General features: G+C 40.9%; 2 protein-coding genes across 2 annotated transcripts; both read right to left on the bottom strand.

The window, feature by feature from the left end:
* Window positions 1-812: 812 nt before the first annotated feature.
* Window positions 813-7,549, bottom strand: LOC308094618 (cathepsin S-like). The gene is made up of 8 exons (XM_080441382.1): window positions 7,503-7,549; window positions 6,929-7,049; window positions 6,009-6,131; window positions 5,489-5,641; window positions 4,653-4,868; window positions 3,380-3,515; window positions 2,264-2,378; window positions 813-1,520 (listed from the first exon to the last, which is right to left on the bottom strand). The coding sequence occupies exons 2-8, from the start codon at window positions 7,046-7,048 to the stop codon at window positions 1,424-1,426; spliced, it is 960 nt and encodes a 319-aa protein (XP_080297508.1). The 5' UTR covers window position 7,049; window positions 7,503-7,549; the 3' UTR covers window positions 813-1,423.
* A 12,540-nt stretch (window positions 7,550-20,089) lies between these two features.
* LOC308094661 (uncharacterized protein) lies at window positions 20,090-21,593 on the bottom strand. Its single transcript, XM_080441431.1, has 2 exons — window positions 21,043-21,593; window positions 20,090-20,520 (listed from the first exon to the last, which is right to left on the bottom strand). Exons 1-2 carry the CDS (start codon window positions 21,478-21,480, stop codon window positions 20,299-20,301), a joined length of 660 nt encoding a protein of 219 aa, XP_080297557.1. The 5' UTR covers window positions 21,481-21,593; the 3' UTR covers window positions 20,090-20,298.
* Window positions 21,594-22,554: the final 961 nt, after the last annotated feature.

Here is a 22,554-nt window from a genome sequence, read left to right on the forward strand (position 1 = left end):
CACCCAAAATGGAATCATACATCATAGATACCTAACATCATAGACTGACCACATGAAGTTCAAGATCTACATGGGAGCCCTGTCGTTAATACAGTAGATCCTGCACATAACCTTTGCATGTGATGTCAGCACACACCTTGATGTGTGTGTGTGGAGACACAGTATCAAAACACATGCTCACTGACAAGATAGTCCCTCCCTGACAAAAACATACCTGACCATCATGAGACGTGTCTCTCAGAAGGTGTATCATGCAGTTCTGCAGTACATTAATGAGAGATGTGTCTCCCAGAAGGCAGGACGAGGCCAAATAAGATGTGTTGTACGACGTTTATGCTTCACTATACTACTATACAGGATAAGGACCAAAAAATTGGTTATAGCTGTATACAAAGTATTAACATATTATTACATATTTAAATCACCAAGGGAGGAGAAAAGGATGGTCATCAGTTGGTTACTGTGTATGTGTTCTAGTCTATGTTTTTCTCAGCTTTTCCAATTAATGCGAGCAGCTTCTGGAACCTAAGCTGACCACAATGTCAGGGTACAGTCATTTTGGTCCCTTCGCTTAGTATCGTCTAATACAAAGGTGTGAAAACCACAGTGCTCAAGTAAAGCACATGCCTTTGACACATCCATCATGTCAACATGTTTAGAGAAGATAGAAAACTTTCCAAATACAAATGCAAGCGTGTTGACCTCACTGGTATGTATTTACAGTAGAGAGAGCTGAGTCACAATTGTATGATAAGGTGTTTAATGTAGCACATATATGAAACAAACATAATGCATTATGTTAATCATTAGAACATTTTAATTGGTTTCATCATATATTTTTTACTTTGCAATTTTTGTCGCATAGTCAAAGGGCTTTGTCTTTCATGTCAATAACAGAGACCCAATAGTCCTACTGAGAAGCCGAAGGAAGAGCCTAAACTAGGGCTGGGCAATATATCGATATTATATTGATATTGTGATATGAGACTAGATATCGTCCGAGATTTTGGATATTGTATTATTGTGATATTGCATTTGTCGTCTTTTCCTGGTTAATAACTTAAGCCTTATTAAAAAGAAAAAGAAAAAAACATATTGTGACCTTGTTAATCTGCTCTTTTAGATGATATATATATTTTTTATAAGCAGTAACCATAAAGAAAACATCATAATGATACATTTTAAAATTTTCAAGTGTTTAACTTATCCATTTACTTTATCTATAGGACTTTATGAGGGGCTGAGTACTCCATGCAATATGGGCCCTTTAACTCTGTGGGGACAAAAAGCAATTTCAAACCAATGGCGTTAGAAGCTGTCTGAACTGGAGACAGGTCAGACATAAGGTTATCTCCTGATAATTGTCGTACATGAAAATAAATCCAGAATTGTATAGACAATCAGGGTTAACAGTCTTCCAACTTCACACATTGGGGTAGGATGCATAGTTGGCAATGCCACAGAGATTCTTGTTCCTGGCCATTCGAATGTAGCCGCTTTCACCCCATCCAGGCCCATAGCTGGAAGCAGAACACTCAGTTTGATGATTGTTATTATAAATACCTGATCAGATTGACATGGAAAACATTCTGCGTTCATTTACTTTCAGCTGACTAATGGTTAGGACTTGTCTATAATCTAGACTAATCATAAAAGGTGACCTGGCTTGATCTCTATAGCCTTTGGAATGCTAGAATCAGAATGTGTGTGTGTGTGTGTGTGTGTGTGTGTGTGTGTGTATATATATATATATATATGTGTATATATATATATATATATCCCATTCTGATTCTAGCATTCCAAAGGCTATATATATATATATAACCCTGTATACGCACACACACACTGTATATACTGTATATCCAGAGAGAGAGAGAGAGAGAGAGAGAGAGAGAAAGAGACAGACTTTTGTGTGCATCCAGAATATTGATTCAATATTTTTATATTTGAAACACACATTTTCCGGACTTTATTACTACTACTTTTCATGATTACTTTTTTATTCAACTTTTTTTAAATTTTATTTTCAATAAATAAATGCAAAACAAAAAATAATAATTGCCCTGTGTTTTCAATGAGTTTCAGTCTAACATGGTTAAGATGGAGTTTGAACTTGAATGGGCATATAAGAGGGGATGTGTCTGATCAAATGAATATCAAATATCTAAATATTGAAAGTAACTTTTGTAAGTAGTAAATTGTCTGAGGTGTACACAAAAGCCAGTGTAGATGTTGAAATGACCCCAGAAGTGCAATTATTTACCTGTTTTTCACGAGCCAGTAGTCTTTTTCTTTATCTTTTGTGGTCGTACGTCCATAGCCCACCACAAGTACAGCATGAGTTGGAGTGGAGTCGCAGTCTTCTACATCATATACACCTAAAATTGTTCAAAGTACAGCTGATTTAAACAAAGGTGGTGAATATTAGGGAAAATGAGATGAAAACACAGTGCCACTAAAATCTTCTAAAGATCACATGTATACATAATTTTACTCTAAGAATGAACATCTTCTCACAACAACTTTAATCTGCAGCTACTTTAACAGTAGCATTAACTCTTGGCAATGGTATTACTGTAGTAGAGCTCAAGTGCCCATTCTGTTCTGGAGTTGTCTATCAATTACACACACAATAAAGCCTTGTTTTTGTCGCATTCCTTAGCCAATAATTTGATGACCGGCGGAAAGATGCTAATGTCTCCGGTAGGAGACTCAAGGTTGACTCTTTGAGTCTCCTACCGGACCCGCCACCGGTCATCAAATTATTGCTTTAGGAATGCGACAAAAACAAAAAAATCTCCATGAATTCAAGTCTCCATGGGATGTGTAAATAGATAGGAAAAAAAGTCATTTTGGGGGTGAACTACAATATGTAGAGGTTACATCAATTACCTCCATTTGTCTGGGAATTTGTACTCTAGGGGTTAACGTTAGATTTTGCTGTTTCAGATTAAGCTTCTCTGACTGTTCTTAACCAATTTGAACTCAACACTGGTCTGTTTCACTCCAGTGTAGTCTTAAAATGTTGCTCAAAATGCATGTTAAACATATCTTACACTAGTTGTCCAAAACATAGTTATTCCATAAAAGAATCTGTTCAATCTATTGCTATTCAATAAAAAAGCCTGAAAGAGACAGAGTTCCAACAGGAGGCGCCATACTGCAAATGCAGGATGAAATACGGTCATGTTCTCTTGTTTGTTTCCTTTATTTTTTCTTTTCTTATTTGTCCCCTTTCCTTCAGAAGATGTATTTATTATTATTATTACTTTAATTGTGTTATTATTTTGTTGCATTACAACTCGACAACTAGCACAATGCTACACAGTTGACCCTACTTGTGTACATTCATGTTAGATGCATAGTGTCTTGAACTTACCTCCTTCATACTTCATAAAACTTTCCAGTTTTGCAAAAATGCTCACAGCTACTGGCCCCACTGTTGCAACAGCATCCTTCAAAGAAATCTCGTTGTTGGGAACAATTGTGTAACCAGAGCAGGATGCAGCCTTCCTCTTCTCGGAATAAAGACATTTTTTTCCTTTCTTAGGGTTAATAAAAGTGATATATCCAAATGTTATAATTACACTCAAGCTGTGTTCAGAGTATGTTGATTATGTTGTCAGATTACTTTATCGCTATCAAAAGTGGCACATCATACTTATATCCTTTAAAGCAAAGTAACAAATATATATTTTCTCATCAAGGCTCATTTATCTTGAAGCCACAGTAGTTAAAGGTTTATTTCACTTTAAAACACTTCTGGGGTAAGTCTGACTAATATTGACCTTCTTATGCGTGACAGGGTTTTTTCTTTTTCAATTACTTTTTCACGTACTCCTCAACACACTAAAAGGACAATATCAGTCACCAGGGACAGGTTTTTATAAAGAGTCTAACATGGTTAATATGAAGTTCACTGGGTTTATATAGGAGCGGGGCAGGTTTTATATAAAGAATATCAAATATCTGGCCTGGACGGCTGGCGTGCGGGTTCGATACTGAGTCTGACGGCCTTTGCTGCATGTCACTCCCTATCTTTCTCCTTTACTGTCAGCCTACTGTCCTGTCAAATATAGGCATAAAAGCCCAAAAATAAATCTTTAAAAGAATATCAAATATCAAAATATTTAACGTAAAAAATCTCTTAGGTGCGCACAAAAGCCAGAGTAGATGTTAATTACAATGACCCCTGAAGTGTTTTAAAGTGAAATACCACTTTAGGTATTTAAGTTTTGAAGATTAAAAGGTTTGTACAGCTTTCTTGTGCCATAAATGTTTATATAATACACTCATTATAATATTTAAATTATTTCTCATTTTGTAATTTAACATTCAAAGGAATACAATTGTAATTGAAAATAAGACAGTACACTCTAATGTTGGTTCTTATATGAAGAATTCTGTAAATTTATTTAGCCACTTGAACCAAAGCATCCCTGTTCTGGGGCAAACAGTTGACTAAAATAGCGGATCTACAAGCTCAGATTGCATTGTGAGCTTGTAGTGTAACACGCTATTTTTGACAAAGAGATTTATTGCCCCATGTCTCTCAATGAATAATTGTTTGAAAATTAAGATGTCTCCAATTAGTTACTTTTTAAATCTCAACAAAACGTTTTGTTTACAAAAATGAAAATAGAGAAGATAACCTTGGCTTCATAGGGGTAAGAGCACTCAGATTCGATGCCATTGTCACTGATGTAGTCGAAGGCCTTTCTTTTAGATCCACCTAGTATGCAGCCGAAGTTCTCAATGCAATCTACCAGGTTTTGGGGACTTAGAGGTATGAGTATACCTGTTTGTATACTCATTTGGCCCTCAAGGGCCCCGACAGCTGCGAATGCCCAACATGACCGACAGGCTCCCTTTGGATTTCATTGTGTACACAAAAGAGGAAGAGAAAGGAAGAATATTAAGAACCATTCATGTCAAATTCCAGTATACCCTTTAGAGCAGTGTTTCTCTAGCAGTATCCTGGGACCTGCGTGGATATGAGTCTAGTGCTTCTATGAGGACGTTTTTTTCCCCCAAGGGGGCGGGATCAAAACAATGGCTCTGGGCGCAATTGGTTAGACTTACAACCAACTACCAATCACAGTCTCCCATATTTGAATAGGGCCCTGATTGGTCACTCCAGACTTCTGGAGCAGGAAATGGATTCACAGCGGAGCGGTGCCAGACCCAAATCGCAGAGTGCAATTTTTTTTTGCACTGGCAGATTCATCTGGTCCCAGGCTAGGATCGTATTGGATCTTGACAGGCCATAGACAAAGTGAGTAATGTTGTGTTATTACAGTTATTTGGTCCTGATTTCATGTGAAATGCAGCATTTGGGTCCAGGTGCAAAACTAGTTGAGAATCACTGCTTCAGGAAGTAGTCACTAATACACTGCAAAATGGACACATTGTTTACTATCTGAGTCAAATGAGACTCAGGATTTTACAGTTTAGCTCAATAACTGATCCCCTTATCTCACAGGTGTACCTGGTCTCGGACTGGGCTGACGCTGCCTCTCTCCCTCCAGTCAATGTGCTCAGGCAATGTTAAGCCACTGACTTGCTTGAAGGTCACGTTTTTAGTAGCGTCCTCCTCCTCCGGCATTAATCCATTCATCTTTTTGTTGAACTCCTCTGTTGTCTTGGTAAACAGAAAAGTGGTCCATAAATAATGTAATGTGTGCGATATCTGTCTTTTTATTTATTCTTCTTTCTGTGCACTCTTAAAAGTATGTTTTATGCTTAAGTGAACTTAATCAAAACAATGTCCATACGATGAAGCAATATGGATAAATCAAGTGTGTAATGTAGCAGAAAATAGTATTCTATATATTGTCAGAGGAATGAATAAGTGTGTGTGGCATACCAAATATAACCACAGTGTGGTGACAAATGTAGTTACTACAATTTGATGCAATTACAATATCAGTACAGGTACACTCGGATGAACCGATGAAGCACAGGCATGAGAGCATGAATGTGTCTGTTGTGAGTGAGCAGAGACATACCATGTCAGCCAGGTGGTTGAGTCCCATGGTGAAGGTGTGCAGTCCTGCTGAGGCCTCCTGGTTGTGTTTCAGTATCAGCTTCAGGTTCTCCTCCCAAACCATTCTCCTGTAGACCATCTCATCCTGAAACAAGCACACTGACTGATTTGTGTGTGTGTATGTGCGTGCGAGTGCGTGTGAGTGCGTGCGTGCGTGCGTGCGATGTGCAAATTCTACTGAGAAATAGCCTAACTGCCCAGGTTAATTTCAAAACACTAAGAAACTTCAATGTGTGAGTATACTGGTGGGGACATTTTTCTTTTTTTATTAGTTCTTTATTTACGCAGAGTAGTAGCTTAGCATACATACTGGTGGGGATATTAGTTGATTTTAAGAAGGAAGCCGAGGGCCACATAAAATCTGCCCTCGTGCCAAGATTGGCCCCCATGCTGGACTTTGGACATGTCTGGTGTATGGTGCATTAAAACGTTCAGTGTGCTTTTTTTTTAAAATTCTGAGCACCTGCACTTCCAGTGGTCTCTGCACCGTCCTGTGTGTGTGTGTGTGTGTGTGTGTGTGTGTGTGTGTGTGTGTGTGTGTGTGTGTGTGTGTGTGTGTGTGTGTGTGTGTGTGTGTGTGTGTGTGTGTGTGTGTGTGTGTGTGTGTGTGCGTGCGTGCGTGCGTTTTTGCTCTCACTGGTGCTGAAGTGAACATGTTCACACTGCTGTCTTTTTGCTCTTATAGTACGTCAACCTCGGGGTGGAGGTAAATTGTAGTGACATTTTGTATAACGGGCCCTCAATGATGGCATGGTACATATATTTGATTTGATTTTATATACCATAGCATGCTTTGTTTTAATTCACACTGCCCAGGTTTCACCTGTGTGAGTGTGCATGTGACGTGAGAGAGAGAAATGTGTAAAGTATTCAATATCTTACCTGATCCTGGTAAATCTTCTGATGCTCCGTTTTCCAATCTTCCCATTGTTCATTTAAGTCAGAGAACAACTGACCGAGAACAGGAACCGTCAAAAGCAGAACAGCAACCAAGATGTGCATGCTGAAACAATACAAATGACACTGGTAATTTTGAGAAATTCATCATAAACTGTCTACAAAGACCATAGACCAGCAGCAGAATAACCCCTTCTAACTCCCCATCTACCCCGTATTTCAGCATTTAGTTTAATGATATGTTAAATAAATCATAAATATTCTATTTAATACTTAATATTATAATCTGCTTACAAAACTGTATAATTATAGTTATAAGCACTCGCTAAATATTCATAATGTCAAGTATCATAATGCTTAATAATTGCTGGACACAGACATTGTTGCATGGATCATAGTGTATTATAATTCTCATAGTTGTAATACATTCTAATAATTTTATAATTCATATATTATACAGTACAGTATGTCACTGTTATAATGCATTATTGTAAGATTATAAGTCATTAGATGCTTCAAGTAATGATGATGTTCGTGGAGGTGGAGAAAAAAAACATACCTTGCTGTAAACAATTGGTTGTGGTCCCTTCTCCTGGAAAGGGAGCTCAAAGCTAACTTTTATCATGCTGAGTTACTATCATCAGAGTTAAATGAACACTCAGAATTTTACTATGTAGAAAATGTTCACACTTACAAGCCAGGTGAAGTATTGTTTCCTGATACCACCATTTTTCTTTGTGGTTTTCTTTTTGTGTGAATCTAATTTCAAACATACTGTGCACAGTAACCAAATGTCATTATACTATGGTCTGTCCAGACTTCCCTTGTAATTCAAAGTTTCCTTAATGTTTTCTTTAGATTATTGTAACCAGACTGCTGTGATAATCCACTTGTACATAAGCAACTGATAAATAGGCTATGTTGCGGAGCAGGCCTGTAATTGCATCATTTTAGGTGCAAGGTCACTTGGCCTTTGGAGTTGTCAATTATTAAAGTCCCTGAATTATTGGACAGACCTACCAGGAAGTTGAATGAGTTATATACTGTAGGAGGGGACTTGTCGGATCAAATATCAAATATCTAAATATTGAATCAAGTAAACTAAAACTGTTTGTGGTGCACACAAAAGGCAGAGTAGATGTTAAAATGACCCCATAAGTGTTTTAAAGTGAAATACCCCTTTAAGATTAATGATTTACCTGTTTTTCGCGAGCCAGTACTCTTTATCTCTGGCTGTACCATAGCCCACCACTAGTACAGCATGATTTGTTTGGTTGGAGGGGGGTCTTTTACATCATATACAGTACACCTGAAATGCAACTGATGTTAACAAAGGTGGTGTATAAACAAAGAGGTGAAAACACAATGCCACTAAAATCTTCTATCCATAATTGGACATTGAAAATTAACAACTGTTCCTGGTTATGTAAAATTAGACAGTAGCATTTACCCTTGATGGCAATGCTACTATAGAGCTCAAGTGCCCATTCTGTTCTGGAGTTGTACTTTAAGTGAGTAACTTTATGATGGTGTCACACTGTACCTTCATTTGTCTGGGGAATTGTACTGTAGGGGTTAAAGTTATCTTTTGAAGAGTTTCAGATGGAAACTAGAAAAAGTGCTCCTCGGAGCACAGGTCTCCGCCAGGTCAGGTAGGTTATTGTGGCCTCCTGGTGGTGCTATAATAGGTCAATGTGAAAAGGGTGCCATTTCTTCTTAGGCCTTTCACGGCAATCGGACACTGCATTCATGATTTGAGGCATGTTGTTCCAAAAATCTGTTTTGCTAAATTAGACCTGCTGGTGGCGCTATAACATGCTTCAGCCTAGTGGGAATGTGCGTGCAAAATTCCACGGAAATCGCACGCTGCGTCCATGATTTGAGGTACTTTGTTCCAAACTTTTTTCAAACTATTTATTTTTATTTTACTATTATTTGTATTTTTAGTTGTACATTTGTATTGTATTTGCTTTGTTCAGGACCCCAGGAAGACTAGAGGCTCATTCATGTGACTCTGATGGGGATCCTTTAATAAACATAAACATAAACATAAACTGACCTATCCTGCAAACTTTGGAAGCCAATATCGAACTCATCTGTCTTGATAACAACTATAGAGATACTATGTACCGATTTGCGTAATTTTTGGACAGAATCTGAAGGAGTAATATAAAAAAAAAAGTTTTACAAAAGTCAGCTTCCTGGTGGCGCTCTAAAAGGCAGATGTAAAAAATGCAGGCCAAAGGTTTTTCCTTGGCCTCTAGGGATTGTGCGTGCAAAGTTTCACGCAGATTGGTGCAATTATAGGTAAAAAGTAAAAACATGAATCGGCCTGTTATAGCGCCACCATGAGGCTGATGTGAAAAAGTTTGAGTGGCATTTCTTCCTCGGCCTAGTGGGAATGTGCATGCAAAATTTCACGGAAATCGCGTGATTTGAGGCATTTTGTTGAAAACTTTGAAATTCTGAAAAATTTGGGCCAGTGGTTCGGCTTTGGCATCCAGGGAGTGTGCGCAGCGACCGGGCCAACAGTGCTGGAAATTAGCTGGCATCCATGGAGTGTGTGTACAGTTTCGCTGCGATCAAGCCAACGGTGCCGGAGATTAGCCGTCCACAGACGAACAGGGCGACGGACACACACACGGACGGACGGACGGACGGACGGACGGACGGACGGACGGACGGACGGACAGACAGGGTGCAAAACATAGTCTCGGCCATGCCTTTCGGTCGGGCGGAGACAATAAAGTAAAAAAGAAATCTGTTAAATAAGCTATTGCTTAGATGCATATTATAGACATGATGCAAACCAATTATGTATTTATACACATTTACAGCTGGATGTAATAGTAGGTCCTTCAGCGTGTTCGCCGTTTCTGCAAGTGTGTCACTGGCTGCTACCTTTTCATTTTTTTAACACATTTATTAGATTTAAGAAGATTATAAGAGATCAATATTTGTCTTTTGTCCAGAATGCCTCATAATTGTCACAAAAAAAGCAAAAAGAAAAATGCAGCTCTGTGTGCTTGTGTGTGTGTGTGTGTGTGTGTGTGCGTGTGTGCGTGTGTGCTTCCTTGGGTCGCTGCAGACGGAGAAACTTTGCCGTTTAGTTATTGACTTGAGATAAGAAGTGTCCTAGGTGAATGCATCGCTGGTATAATTTCACTTTTGGCATGTTTTCACACGTGGTTTTTCTCTGTAGCTTCACACAGTGTTCTTACTGGCAGGGAGGAGCAAGGTGTGAAACTAACAAGTAGCTGCATTTATATTTAACCCTTAAAGAAGTCATAGACGTCTATTAGACTATGATGAAACAAAACAATATCAAAATAATAAATGTGAATGTGTAACAGTGAATTTAACTCAGGTTGCATAAAACACATAAGGATTATCTTCATGCCCACACTACAACATTTTAAAACAATTGCACATCAAATGCTACAGGACATCAGATTATTGTGCTCACACATTTCCTGCATCTCAGCTATGCTACGCTATGCACGGACAGCTGTTTTTTCCCCTCACATTTCTAGTCTGTCAGGGTGCTTGCTGTGACCTGGCTCTAGACTAGTGGTGCTCAAAGTGGGGTCTGGGGACCCCAGGCATAGACGCTGATTAATGCTCGTGCTCACGTGTGCTAAAACCACACAAAAAAAACACAAACGCACACAAAGTAATGAAATTAATGCCATTGCACCGACATTATGAAAGAAGGCATTTATTGATGATCTCACAAAAGATAAGTGCTAATACTGTATATGTTTTTTATCTTTAAATTGTGGAGGAAACATCTCTCTCTAACTCGCTGTCCCTCTTCACGGCTTCGAATGCTATCAATGCATGGGACATTATCAAGTTTAATCAGACGATTGAATGGTCTAAGTAGGTGAGATAGGCTACTGACCTACCCACGTTTAAACAGACCATTGATTGGGTGTAATCAAGAGATACTGACCTACCCGGGAGAAGAGCTCTCCCCACAACATGATTTACGATTCCGTGCCTATCGGTAGGCCTACATAACTCGGACGGCGCTGAGTCGGCTCAAGGGAACATTGCCACGTTCGGCACGGCAACTCGCTCGCTTTAGCTCACGCGGTCCAAAACTATAATTTATACAAAACACCTCCGTCGGTAGGTCAGTATCTCTTGATTAGACGCAATCAATAGTCTGATTAAACGTGGGTAGGTCAGTATCTCACCTACTTAGACCATTCAATTGTCTGATTAAACGTGATAATGTCCCATTCAGTGCATTGACAGCATCTGAAACGGGTGCGAGTTGGTGCTGCTATCTTATCATGGATTGACAATCCATGACATGCATGGATGGGCACTGTGCGTAACACACACACACACACACACACACACACACACACACACACACACACACACACACACACACACACACACACACACACACACACACACACACACACACCTACTAAAGCTTTACAAAAGCTGCCGTGTGTCAACAGCATATGCATATCAATGGTCCATAATATTGTGTGACTTGCTGCTAAGTAGTATAGGTGTAGACACTGTGCGTGGATTGGTTTAACTTCAGTGGGTGAGTCAAATTGTTTCGCAACACATGATATGCCGCGCAGTGTGTGATGGGTGGAGTTCGCTATCAAATTAATGTAAATCTGGCCCCGCACCACGGATACAATCAAGGGCACCTTCTTCTACTGGATGCTCTGCATTTCTCCGAGGTGCTCGGGCAACGAAGCAATCGCAGGATCGCCGGCTCTGCCCCCAGGGTTCCTCGGGAGGGGGTTCCAGGGGGTCCCCAGCTAAATCAGTTAATATAGCATCAAAATCAGTTTAACCATTTTAACCCTATATACCTTTAGCTCTTTGAAAATAGCTGAGCTACGACCTTTAAATGTTTGAGAGCTTCTAAAAAGAAAATAATTTTAACAATCATTTTCAGATGGGGGTCAGCAGCCAAATACTAATCAATTTGGGGGTCCTTGACATGAAAACGTTTGAGAATCACTTAACTAGACAATGCTTGTGATTCCACCAGCATTGTTTCAAACTAGAACGTTGGGTAGGCTACCGGCCTACTTGGGAATGCATGCCCCACCCCATTATGCCATACCCCTTATACCCATTTTCAGAATACCAATGGTAACCTTTTGTCTGTGTTCCCTTTTGTGCCCCGATTTGTGCAGTGGTAAACGCCTGTGGAAAATGTCACATGGACGGACCACATCAGAAACGTGGTCCTCTACGGGGACCTACCACGGGTCACAGACAAAGTCAGAGAGAGAAGGAAGAGGCTAGGGGCGGCCATAGCTGAGTGGTTAGTGAGCCCGTCTAGGGAACCAGAGGCCCTGGTTGCCCCAGGTTCGATTCCAGGCTATCCCAACATATGTGCCGATGATATGAAATTTGTCCCTGAGCAAGACTCTTAACCCCAATTGCTCACAGGTTCTCATTGGAAACAAGACCGCAAGGACTTTCATGAACGACCTGTTAAAAGGAATTATCCTTATCCTTATCCTAGGCTGGCAGGGCACTGCGTCAGGCACCCGGAACTAGAGGCAAGCAAACTGACACTATAGAAGCCAATCCAGGGCAAAGCCAGGAAAGGCAAGAAGCACCACCTGACCTACGTAGAAGCACTGCGGCGCGACAGTTTAGCTAACAGCACTGTAGAGCTCAAGACGTAGGTGTGGAGGGCAGCGATTCTGGAGTTCTGAGTTGGTGTTGGCTAGACCGCACTCTCGCATCACATCGCATCGTATAAGGACATATAAAACCACTATGAATGCTCAATTCATCCCTCAATTCGTGTGTGTGTGTGTGTGCGCGTGCACGTGCGTGTGTTGCTGCAGACGGAGAAACTTTGCCGTTTAGTTCTTGACTTGAGATAAGAAGTGTCCTAGGTGAATGCATCGCTGGTATAATTTCACTTTTGGCATGTTTTCACACGTGGTTTTTCTCTGAAGCTTCACACAGTGTTCTTACTGGCAGGGAGGAGCAAGGTGTGAAACTAACAAGTAGCTGCATTTATATTTAACCCTTAAAGAAGTCATAGACGTCTATTAGACTATGATGAAACAAAACAATATCAAAATAATAAATGTGAATGTGTAACAGTGAATTTAACTCAGGTTGCATCAAACACATAAGGATAATCTTCATGCCCACCCTACAATATTTTAAAACAATTGCACATCAAACGCTACAGGACATAAGATAATTGTGCCCACACATTTCCTGCATCTCAGGCAGCTATTCTACGCTATGCACGAACAGCTGTTTTTTTTCCCTCACATGTCTAGTCTGTCAGGGTGCTTGCTGTGACCTGGCTCTAGACTAGTGGTGCTCAAAGTGGGGTCTGGGGACCCCAGGCATAGACGCTGATTAATGCTCATGCTCACGTGTGCTAAAACCACACAAAAAAAACACAAACGCACATAAAGTAATGAATTAATGCCATTGCACTGACATTATGAAAGAAGGCATTTATTGATGATCTCACAAAAGATAAGTGCTAATATATGTTTATATTTACTATAATTTGTGGAGGAAACATCTCTCTCTGACTTGCTGTCCCTCTTCACGACTTCGAATGCTATCAATGCACTGAATGGGACATTATCAAGTTTAATCAGACGATTGAATGGTCTAAGTAGGTGAGATACTGACCTACCCACGTTTAAACAGACCATTGATTGGCTTTAATCAAGAGATACTGACCTACCCGGGGGCAGAGCTCTCCCCACAACATGATTTACGATTCCGTGCCTATCGGTACATAACTCGGACGGCGCTGAGTCGGCTCAAGCGAACATCGCAACGTTCGGCACGGCAACTCGCTCGCTTTAGCTCACGTGGTCCAAAACTATACTTTATACAAAACACCTCCGTCGGTAGGTCAGTATCTTTTGATTAGATGCAATCAATAGTCTGATTAAACGTGGGTAGGTCAGTAGTATCTCACCTACTTAGACCATTCAATTGTCTGATTAAACGTGATAATGTCCCATTCAGTGCATTGACAGCATCCGAAACGGGTGCGAGTTGGTGCTGCTATCTTATCATGGATTGACAATCCATGGCATGCATGGATGGGCACTGCGCGTAACACACACACACACACACACACACACACACACACACACACACACACACACACACACACACACACACACACACACACACACACACACACACACACACACACACACACACACATCTACCAAAGCTTTACAAAAGCTGCCGTGTGTCAACAGCATATGCATATCAATGGTCCATTGTGTGACTTGCTGCTAAGTAGTATAGCGGTAGACACTGTGCGTGGATTGCTTTAACTTTCATGCAGTGGGTGAGTCAAATTGTTTCGCAACACAGGGTGCCGCGCAGTGTGTGATGGGTGGAGTTCGCTTTCAAATTAATGTAAATCTGGCCCCGCACCACGGATACAATCAAGGGCACCTTCTTCTACTGGATGCTCTGCATTTCTCCGAGGTGCTCGGGCAACGAAGCAATCGCAGGATCGGCGCCTCTGCCCCCAGGGTTCCACAGGAGGGGGTTCCAGGGGGTCCCCAGCTAAATCAGTTAATATAGCATCAAAATCAGTTTAACCATCTTAACCCTATATACCTTTAGCTCTTTGAAAATAGCTGAGCTACGAGCTTTAAATGTTTGAGAGCTTGTAAAAAGAAAAATCTTCCCTGGAACAATTATTTTCAGATGGGGGTCAGCAGCCAAATACTAATCAATTTGGGGGTCCTTGACATGAAAACGTTTGAGAACCACCTAACTAGACAATGCTTGTGATTCCACCAGCATTGTTTCAAACTAGACCGTTGGGTACCGGCCTACTTGGGAATGCATGCCCCACCCCATTATGCCATACCCCTTATACCCGTTTTCAGGATACCAATTGTAACCTTTTGTCTGTGTTTCCTTTTGTGCGCCGATTTGTGCAGTGGTAAACGCCTGTGGAAAATGTCACATGGACGGACCACATCAGAAACGTGGTCCTCTAGTCTACGGGGACCTACCACGGGTCACAGACAAAGTCAGAGAGAGAAGGATGAGGCTGGCAGGGCACTGCGTCAGGCACCCGGAACTAGAGGCAAGCAAACTGACACTATAGGAGCCAACCCAGGGAAAAGCCAGGAAAGGGAAGAAGCACCACCTACGTAGAAGCACTGCGACGTGACAGTTTAGCTAACAACACTGTAGAGCTCAAGACCCTGATGTTAGATAGGAGAGTGTGGAGGGCAGCGATTCTGGAGTTCTGAGTTGGTGTTGGCTAGACCGCACTCTCGCATCACATCGCATCGTATAAGGACATATATTTGGTTCCATATGTACACTCTCAAAGTTACAGGAAGGTTACAGACTTGCAAGGGTCCACTTGGTTCCTAACTATCAATCATTTTGTGTGTGTGTGTGTGTGTGTGTGTGTGTGTGTGTGTGTGTGTGTGTGTGTGTGTGTGTGTGTGTGTGTGTGTGTGTGTGTGCGCGTGCGTGCGTGCGTGCGTGCGTGCGTGCGTGCGTGCGTGCGTGCGTGCGTGCGTGTGCGGCTGCAGAGCGAGAAAGATGCAGTTTAGTTCTTGAGGTGAATTCGCTGGTATATTTGTACTTTTGGCATGTTTTCACACATGGTTTTTCTCTGTAGCTTCACAGTGTTCTTACTGGCAGGAAGGAGCAAGGTGTGAAACTAACAAGAAGCTCAATGCTCTGAATATCTGACCACTTATAGTGAGAAGCAGGAAACATCGTTGCAGCTGCATCCTGCAGTAAATTTCACTCCTCCAAACATGTAATCAGTGGTGCAATTGGTTACATTTGTACACTCAGAGTTAGAGATCTTTACGATACATTTGATTCCTATTCCTAGCTATCAATCATTTAGCTGGGGACCCCCTGGAACCCCTTCAAGGACCCCTGAGGGTCCCTGACCCCACTTTGACAATCACTGGTGTAGAGAACCCAGTAGTTTTAAGATTTTCAGAAAGTGTAATGTGAGCACAACAGATTTTCACATCAGGATGCATCACATATGAAAATCTCTTCTCTATAATCTTAAACATGCACACACTACAACAGTATTAAACAATTGCACATAAAATGCTACATGATATAAGACTATTGTGCCCACACATTTCCTGCATCTCAGCTCTGTCTCAACGCACTCGTTAAACAGTTTTTTTCCCTTTCTTTGTGGTCACATGTCTAAAGTCTGTCACAAAGCTTGGTTATGCACACATTTTATTCTTATGCACAAATACACACGTTTCCACCAACAGTCTGATTCATTTAAAAAGGGAAAAATTTTTACGTGGGTTTCGACGTAGGTACGTTCAAACTCACATTTACTTTGGGGCTGTCTGTTTAAGGAACAGCAAACCATGCGTAGCTGTTATTATTCTTCATGTTAAATCATTTGCAATGGTGCCAACATTAGTCATAACATATAAAAGAAAAAATATATATGTATAATTACATATAATTATCTATTGCTTGGATGTATATTATAGAGATGATGCAAACTGATTTATATTTATTTTTAAGTTGACACATTTAGAGCTGGATATAATTATAGGTCCCTCTGCGTGTTTGTCGTTTCTGCCAGTGTGTGAGGCCACACTAGGCTATATTATTATGATATAATAGTATTATTAGGCTAAACTTAGTAAACTTCTTATTCTCATTACGCATGAGAGCATTACTTTATTAACATTCAGCTGATCCATTGCACAATTGAGGGATTTGCTTCCAGACAGAGCAGATGGACAAGTTGTCAAGGCAGTGCAACGCGACATGTTGTAAGCTTGCAGATCTCTTTTTTTTTTTTACACATATGCTTCCGGTTTCCTTTTATGGTGTTAAATGGGGTGTGGAACAATGCATATGATCGACAAGGGAACTGCTCTTGATTATACGATAAGACTGGGATTTATCATGAGATACACAGTGATCCACACAAATCAAGGCACGTCAGACTGTTTATAGATGTTATATTGATTATAGATGGACATTTAGGAAAATTTTTGTGAATGAGACACACAGAAGCAGCTCTACACTTCACTCTTGTAGACGTGTAGACGCTGTTGTGGTCACACTTTCCCAGATAAATATCAACAATCTTTGATAATCATCAAAATGGCACTAATGTGTCCGTGAACATACCAAGGACCCCCATGTATCCTCTCACGGAAAGAGGCCATTTTGTGAATACTTGATTTTGAAAACAATTTTGTAGCTTTTTAGCTAATAATGGCATGCCCAATTTGTCTTTCCTTTCTTTTTTAATTGTACTCTGCATTTCAATTACCCCACAACACACACGCGCGCGTACACGCACACGCACACGCACACACGCACACAACCGTTTTCAGGTGGCCATATTGGATTGGCTGCTATGGTGACCCCGAAGTTTGCCAGCTTGGGCGCCCTGGCTAAATCATTCAAGTGTAACCAGGGCTACATCCGGGCCAAAGTTTGAGATTTAGATTTAGCCTCATATCTCCCTAAGAGCCTGCCATGGACTAGTAGGGCATACATGGGCAACTGGCGGCCCGGGAGCCACATGCGGCCCCCACCTTCACTTAATGCGGCCCGCAGGTTAATATCAGAATACTGATATATTATTGATTTCAGCTGTTACAATTCCAAACATGCAAACATGACCCGCTTTAATTACTTCAGTCTATATTAGTAGCTCAATGACTAGTATAAAAACGTTTTTGTCCAATGTATTTGTATTTAAGTTCATAAAGTTAACATAAGTATAACTAAATGCATTTGAAATGAAATAAAAATGATACTTTCAGGATTCCAATGAAAAATTGCAAAAAGAGCAGATCTACAAGCTCAAAACGCGTCGCGACACGTTCTGAGCTTGTCGATCGGCTATTTTTGCTACTTTTGTGTGACATAGAATGGCCCGACAGTATGCAATGTGGCCTTCTGGAGTGAGTGTGGAAATATAGTGGCCCTCTCCATCATCAAAGTTGCCCACCCCTGGACTAGGGTAAAACAAAACAATATTGGATGATAATTGTTTTGTGTGTGTTTTGGTTTAAGTTAAATCATCACCTGCTAACACAAAAAATAATCACCTGCTAACACATTAGGAAGGTTTACCATTTTTCAAACAAGCATTTTCACTCCTATACACATCCATACAAGATGTAACAAAGAGCCGAACGGAGGGGGAAGCCAGAAACATGGCTAGTGTGAGAGCAGTGTGGCCTTCCCTAAAATGAAAAAAGAAACAGCCAACCTAAAAGTACTCAGTACTTTACAGCCTTCCTAGAAATGTACTCGAGTAAAAGTAAAATATTTGTCTTGGAAATGTACTCAAGTAAGAGTAATAAGTATTTAAAAAATCTAATACTCAAGTAAAGTACAGATCCTCAGAATATGTACTTAAGTATAGTACTCAAGTACATTTACTCCGTTTCTGTCCACCACTGAGTATAATCCACGGTATCAAATGCTTTAGAAAGATCTAGGAATAGTGGTGCAACATTCTGTTGTAAACTAGTTTTTCCAAAATTTTAGAAAAACATGGCAACACTGATATTGGCCGATAATTATTAAAAAGTCTTGTATCTCCAGATTTATGCAGAGGAATAACTTTGGCCATTTTTAAATCAGTTGGAACTTCCCCAGATTGCAGAGATAGGTTGAATATGTGTGTAAGTGGTTTATAATAGAAGAAGATACTGATTTGATCAATTTAGCACCAATATCATCATGACCAGCTGCTGATATCTTCAAGTTAGAAATTAATTCCAACACCTCTGTTTCATTTGTATCTTTAAACTGTAAAAGAGTAGGGAAGTTACCCTTAATATAATATAAATGATTACTATTGGGTTTTCCCATATCTTTTGACAGAAATGAACCCACATTTGCACAAAAAAAAAGTTGAATTCATTTGCTATAATTTTAGGGTCACTATAAGTCTTTTCACCATCCTTAAACTGAGACGGGAGGTGAGCAGTACACTTTTTTTTGTTGAGAAGTGCATTGACAACCTTCCAAGTAGACCTGATGTCTGATGATTCTCTGAATTTATTTGAAAAATAGCTTTTCTTTGATATCCTCAATAGATGAATGAATTTATTTTAATATTTTTTATAGATTGCAGAATTAAGTGGAGTGGGATTTGTGAGGATTTTTTTTATACAATTTGTTTTTTAGAATAGAGGATTTTTGGAGACCTGTTGTAAACCATGGTTTCCAAAGACCTTCACCAGCTTTCTTCCTGGGTTTAACCAAAGGAAAGCAATTATGAAAGTACTATATTGTAATACAGTGTATTCTGCATTGTCACTTCTTTCACACAAAATGTCCGTAACTTGAACACAAAAGGGCAACAGGTCAACTGACAAGATGCAACTGGCAAGAATTGCAGTATGAAATCTCCTTACAAGTCAAATTGTTTTATGAACATTAACTCCTCTACAGTATATGGCTTCATAATCACATGTCTTTTCAGACCTTTAAAGAGCTGGTGCCATATTTTTTCACTTTTTCTGTTTTTCATGTGTCTATGAGGTTGATAGAACTTCATTAAGCCCCCCGGTGGTGGTTTTATGGTGTTTTATGTCTTCTCTGACTATTTGGAGTTTCTTCCTGGATGCTGAAACCTTGAGGGTCAAACGTGCCAATAGAGAAACAGCGCTTTAGTGACATAGTAAAAACATACCCTCCCCCTCATTATCATAACACAACAGGTGTGGGCATGAGGAGGAGGAGGGACTAGGACAGGTGGGTGGTGCTAAGGTGGTGGAGGAGGTGCTAAGGTGAGAACCAGGTATACTTAATGAACTGGAGGCGTGTCCACATAAAAACATAATTTTAACAATTTCTGTACACTTTTTTGAAAAAAATCTTCCTCCTAGTATAACCATAATACCTGATGATTATGTTTTAGGGGGGGGGGGGAATCACGGCACCCCATCTTTAAAGTAAACACCATAAAGTAAACACAAGCTTTCTTATTTGTATAAGTGCAAAGTGCAAACTTTAACATGAACTAATAATAATCCAAAAAGAATCCTGTCCTAATACTTAAACTCAAAAGCGCAAAAAGAGACAGAAACATTGTATTCAAGTTTATCTTCAATATCTTGTCACAAAGCTAAGGACTCCAGCCTAAGAGACAGACATGTTCTTTTTCAGGAATATTAACATATCCACTTTTTCAGGTAACAATTGGGATCTTTGGGCGGTAACTATATCCCCAGCTGTGGAGAAAACACGTTCACTGGGAACTGAGGTAGCAGGGATGGACAGGTATAGATTTGGCTAGTGGAGACAGCAAAGGATACATTACAGGATGATTGTCTCTCCACCACTTCAGAGGGCAGCTAGTGAGTGGGATAGAGGGCTCTCTTCTGTATCTCCATCTCACTATCTACTCCTCTGTTGGACTGTTCTGCTGGATCAGCAGCACCAAAAGAGTCCCCAAGCAGATCTTCTAGTGCCGTCTTCTTCCTGGGTGGTGACTCAGCTCCCTGACTGCTCTGTCCTCCATCTGTGGGATCTCCACCGGTTCCTTCTCCCTGCTCCTCAGGTTCCTCAGATGTGGTCTACGAACAGCAGACGTTTACAACATTAGTTTAATCTAGTCTTAAAAGGGGGAAAGTCTGCCCTTTTCAAAAACCCTGGCATGAACCTACATACATCTAGCCTACAAGCAACAACGAAGGGCTTATCTCTCTCACACACTAATGATGTATGTAACAAACATCCCCCCTCTCTCTCTCTCTCTCTCTCTCTCTCTCTGTCTCTCTCTCACACACAGAGTCACACACACACACACACACACACACACACACACTCACTCACTCACTCACTCACTCACTCACTCACTCACACACACACACACACACACACACACACACACACACACACACACACACACACACACACACACACACACACACACACACACACACACACACACACACACACACACACACACACACACACACACACACACACACACACACACAAATTAGATGAATCAGTCATACACTCATACTACATTTTAATAAAATACTGAAAACACACTCACAATGAGTAAAGTATATATTAACAAAACAATGTACCTGATTTTCATGCAGCACTGTCGCCTTGTCCTGCAGCCTCTGGAAGACGGCCACACGCTGGTTGTGGTCTAGCTGGGGTAGAGTGCAGAATCTGGGGTCCATGGCTGTGCTCTCCAACAGATAGTCAAACGCAGCCTCACCATATCTGCCCGAGATATTGTTTAGGATTGCCTTCTTCATGTTGGCCTCTGTGGGGGTATCATGATCGTCTGGTGCCATACTCTGTTCGATCATGTGCTTCAGTGGCACCGTGGGGATCTTCTCGTCACATAACACTGTGGTAGCTGTTTTCGATGGTTTAAGCAGCTGCACTAGATCGTGGGCATCTGTAAGGTCGCTGTGACTCAGAGTATCAATTTGCGACATATTCTTGCGTAGATCTTCGCTGGCGAGAGCTGCTATTATGGCCGGGTGTTGCTCCAGATAGCGCTTGAGCATGTCCAAGGCTCTGTTCCATCGAGTGGCAACATCAATGATAAGCTTATGATCTACAATCGCAAGCTTCTTCTGCTTGGTTGTCAACAACGCGTAGCTGTGGAATTCCTGTGGAAAAACGCTGCCCCGCGTCTCACCCGCCCAAGCAAACGATTGACGTGCGGGACACCGAGGCCAGCTTGGGTTGCCAGATTGACTGTATGCGCAAAACAACTGATGTGCGGCTCCATTCCAGGTGTCTCACGCACAGCCTTATCCATATCGCGTGCGTTGTCAGTCACAGCAGCAATGGTATGGTTTGGCCCTTCAAGTTGCCACTCAGTAACAGCTGCTTGCAAAACGTCAGATATGTTTGAGCCTGGAGTCTGGAGTACAAAACTTTATCCATTTGGTGTTTATTATGTGGGCTGTAATCGTGATGTAGCTGTGGGTGGTCCTTGAAGTCCCTCCATCCGTGGTTATCGCAATGCTTTCTGCCTCTTTCAGGTTTTGTTTGACTTTGGCAACCGACTCTTTGGGCTGGTACAGTAGTCATCGTGAAATATATTTGCGCGATGGCACAGCGTATTTGGGCTCCAACGTATGGAGCAGACGCCGAAACCCTTTATTTTCCACCACAGAAAATGGTCTCATATCCGATGAAAACCCCAATTCCTCTTGTACTCGACTGTGGAAGTTGAGGCGCAAATGTTTCTTTAAGAGTTGTCTGTCCTTTAGCTAGTTTCTTCACAGGCAGTTGATTTGAGTTCACTGTGAAAATGCTGTAAATGAATTTGCATGTTCGTTGTGTTTAATGTGGTGTAAGACACAATTTTCTTACAATGCTTGCAGATTGTTCGTATCTTGTCAGTCGACCTGTCGCCATTTAGTGTTTCAACAGGAAATCAAAAATTCTGCAAAACAGCTGATCTATAAGACACGGGGGCGTCTTCAATATCTATAACATTATTTTCCATGTTTTGGTTTTCATCTGGTTCTTCCATTGTTGCCGTTGCTGAAAGTGCACAGCTGTACCGGTAAACAACAGTAGCAAGATCACACATCGCTGCAAGCAACACGGCTGTAGCCATTCAAATA

The sequence above is a fragment of the Gymnoscopelus braueri genome (assembly GCF_963280865.1).
Source record: "Gymnoscopelus braueri genome assembly, chromosome: 11".
In the NCBI taxonomy this organism is placed as follows: domain Eukaryota; kingdom Metazoa; phylum Chordata; class Actinopteri; order Myctophiformes; family Myctophidae; genus Gymnoscopelus; species Gymnoscopelus braueri.

What these genes read in the sequence shown, in the direction of transcription:
- LOC308094618 (XM_080441382.1), bottom strand. Translation starts at nt 7,048, where the DNA reads ATGCACATCTTGGTTGCTGTTCTGCTTTTGACGGTTCCTGTTCTCGGT. An exon ending in TTTTATGAAGTATGAAGGAG is followed by an intron (nt 2,379 to 3,379) that starts GTAAGTTCAAGA and finishes GAACAATTTTAG; the next exon opens with GTGTATATGATGTAGAAGAC. An exon ending in TACTGGCTCGTGAAAAACAG is followed by an intron (nt 1,521 to 2,263) that starts GTAAATAATTGC and finishes TTCTGCTTCCAG; the next exon opens with CTATGGGCCTGGATGGGGTG.
- LOC308094661 (XM_080441431.1), bottom strand. Translation starts at nt 21,480, where the DNA reads ATGCTCAAGCGCTATCTGGAGCAACACCCGGCCATAATAGCAGCTCTC. An exon ending in CAGTGCTGCATGAAAATCAG is followed by an intron (nt 20,521 to 21,042) that starts GTACATTGTTTT and finishes TGCTGTTCGTAG; the next exon opens with ACCACATCTGAGGAACCTGA.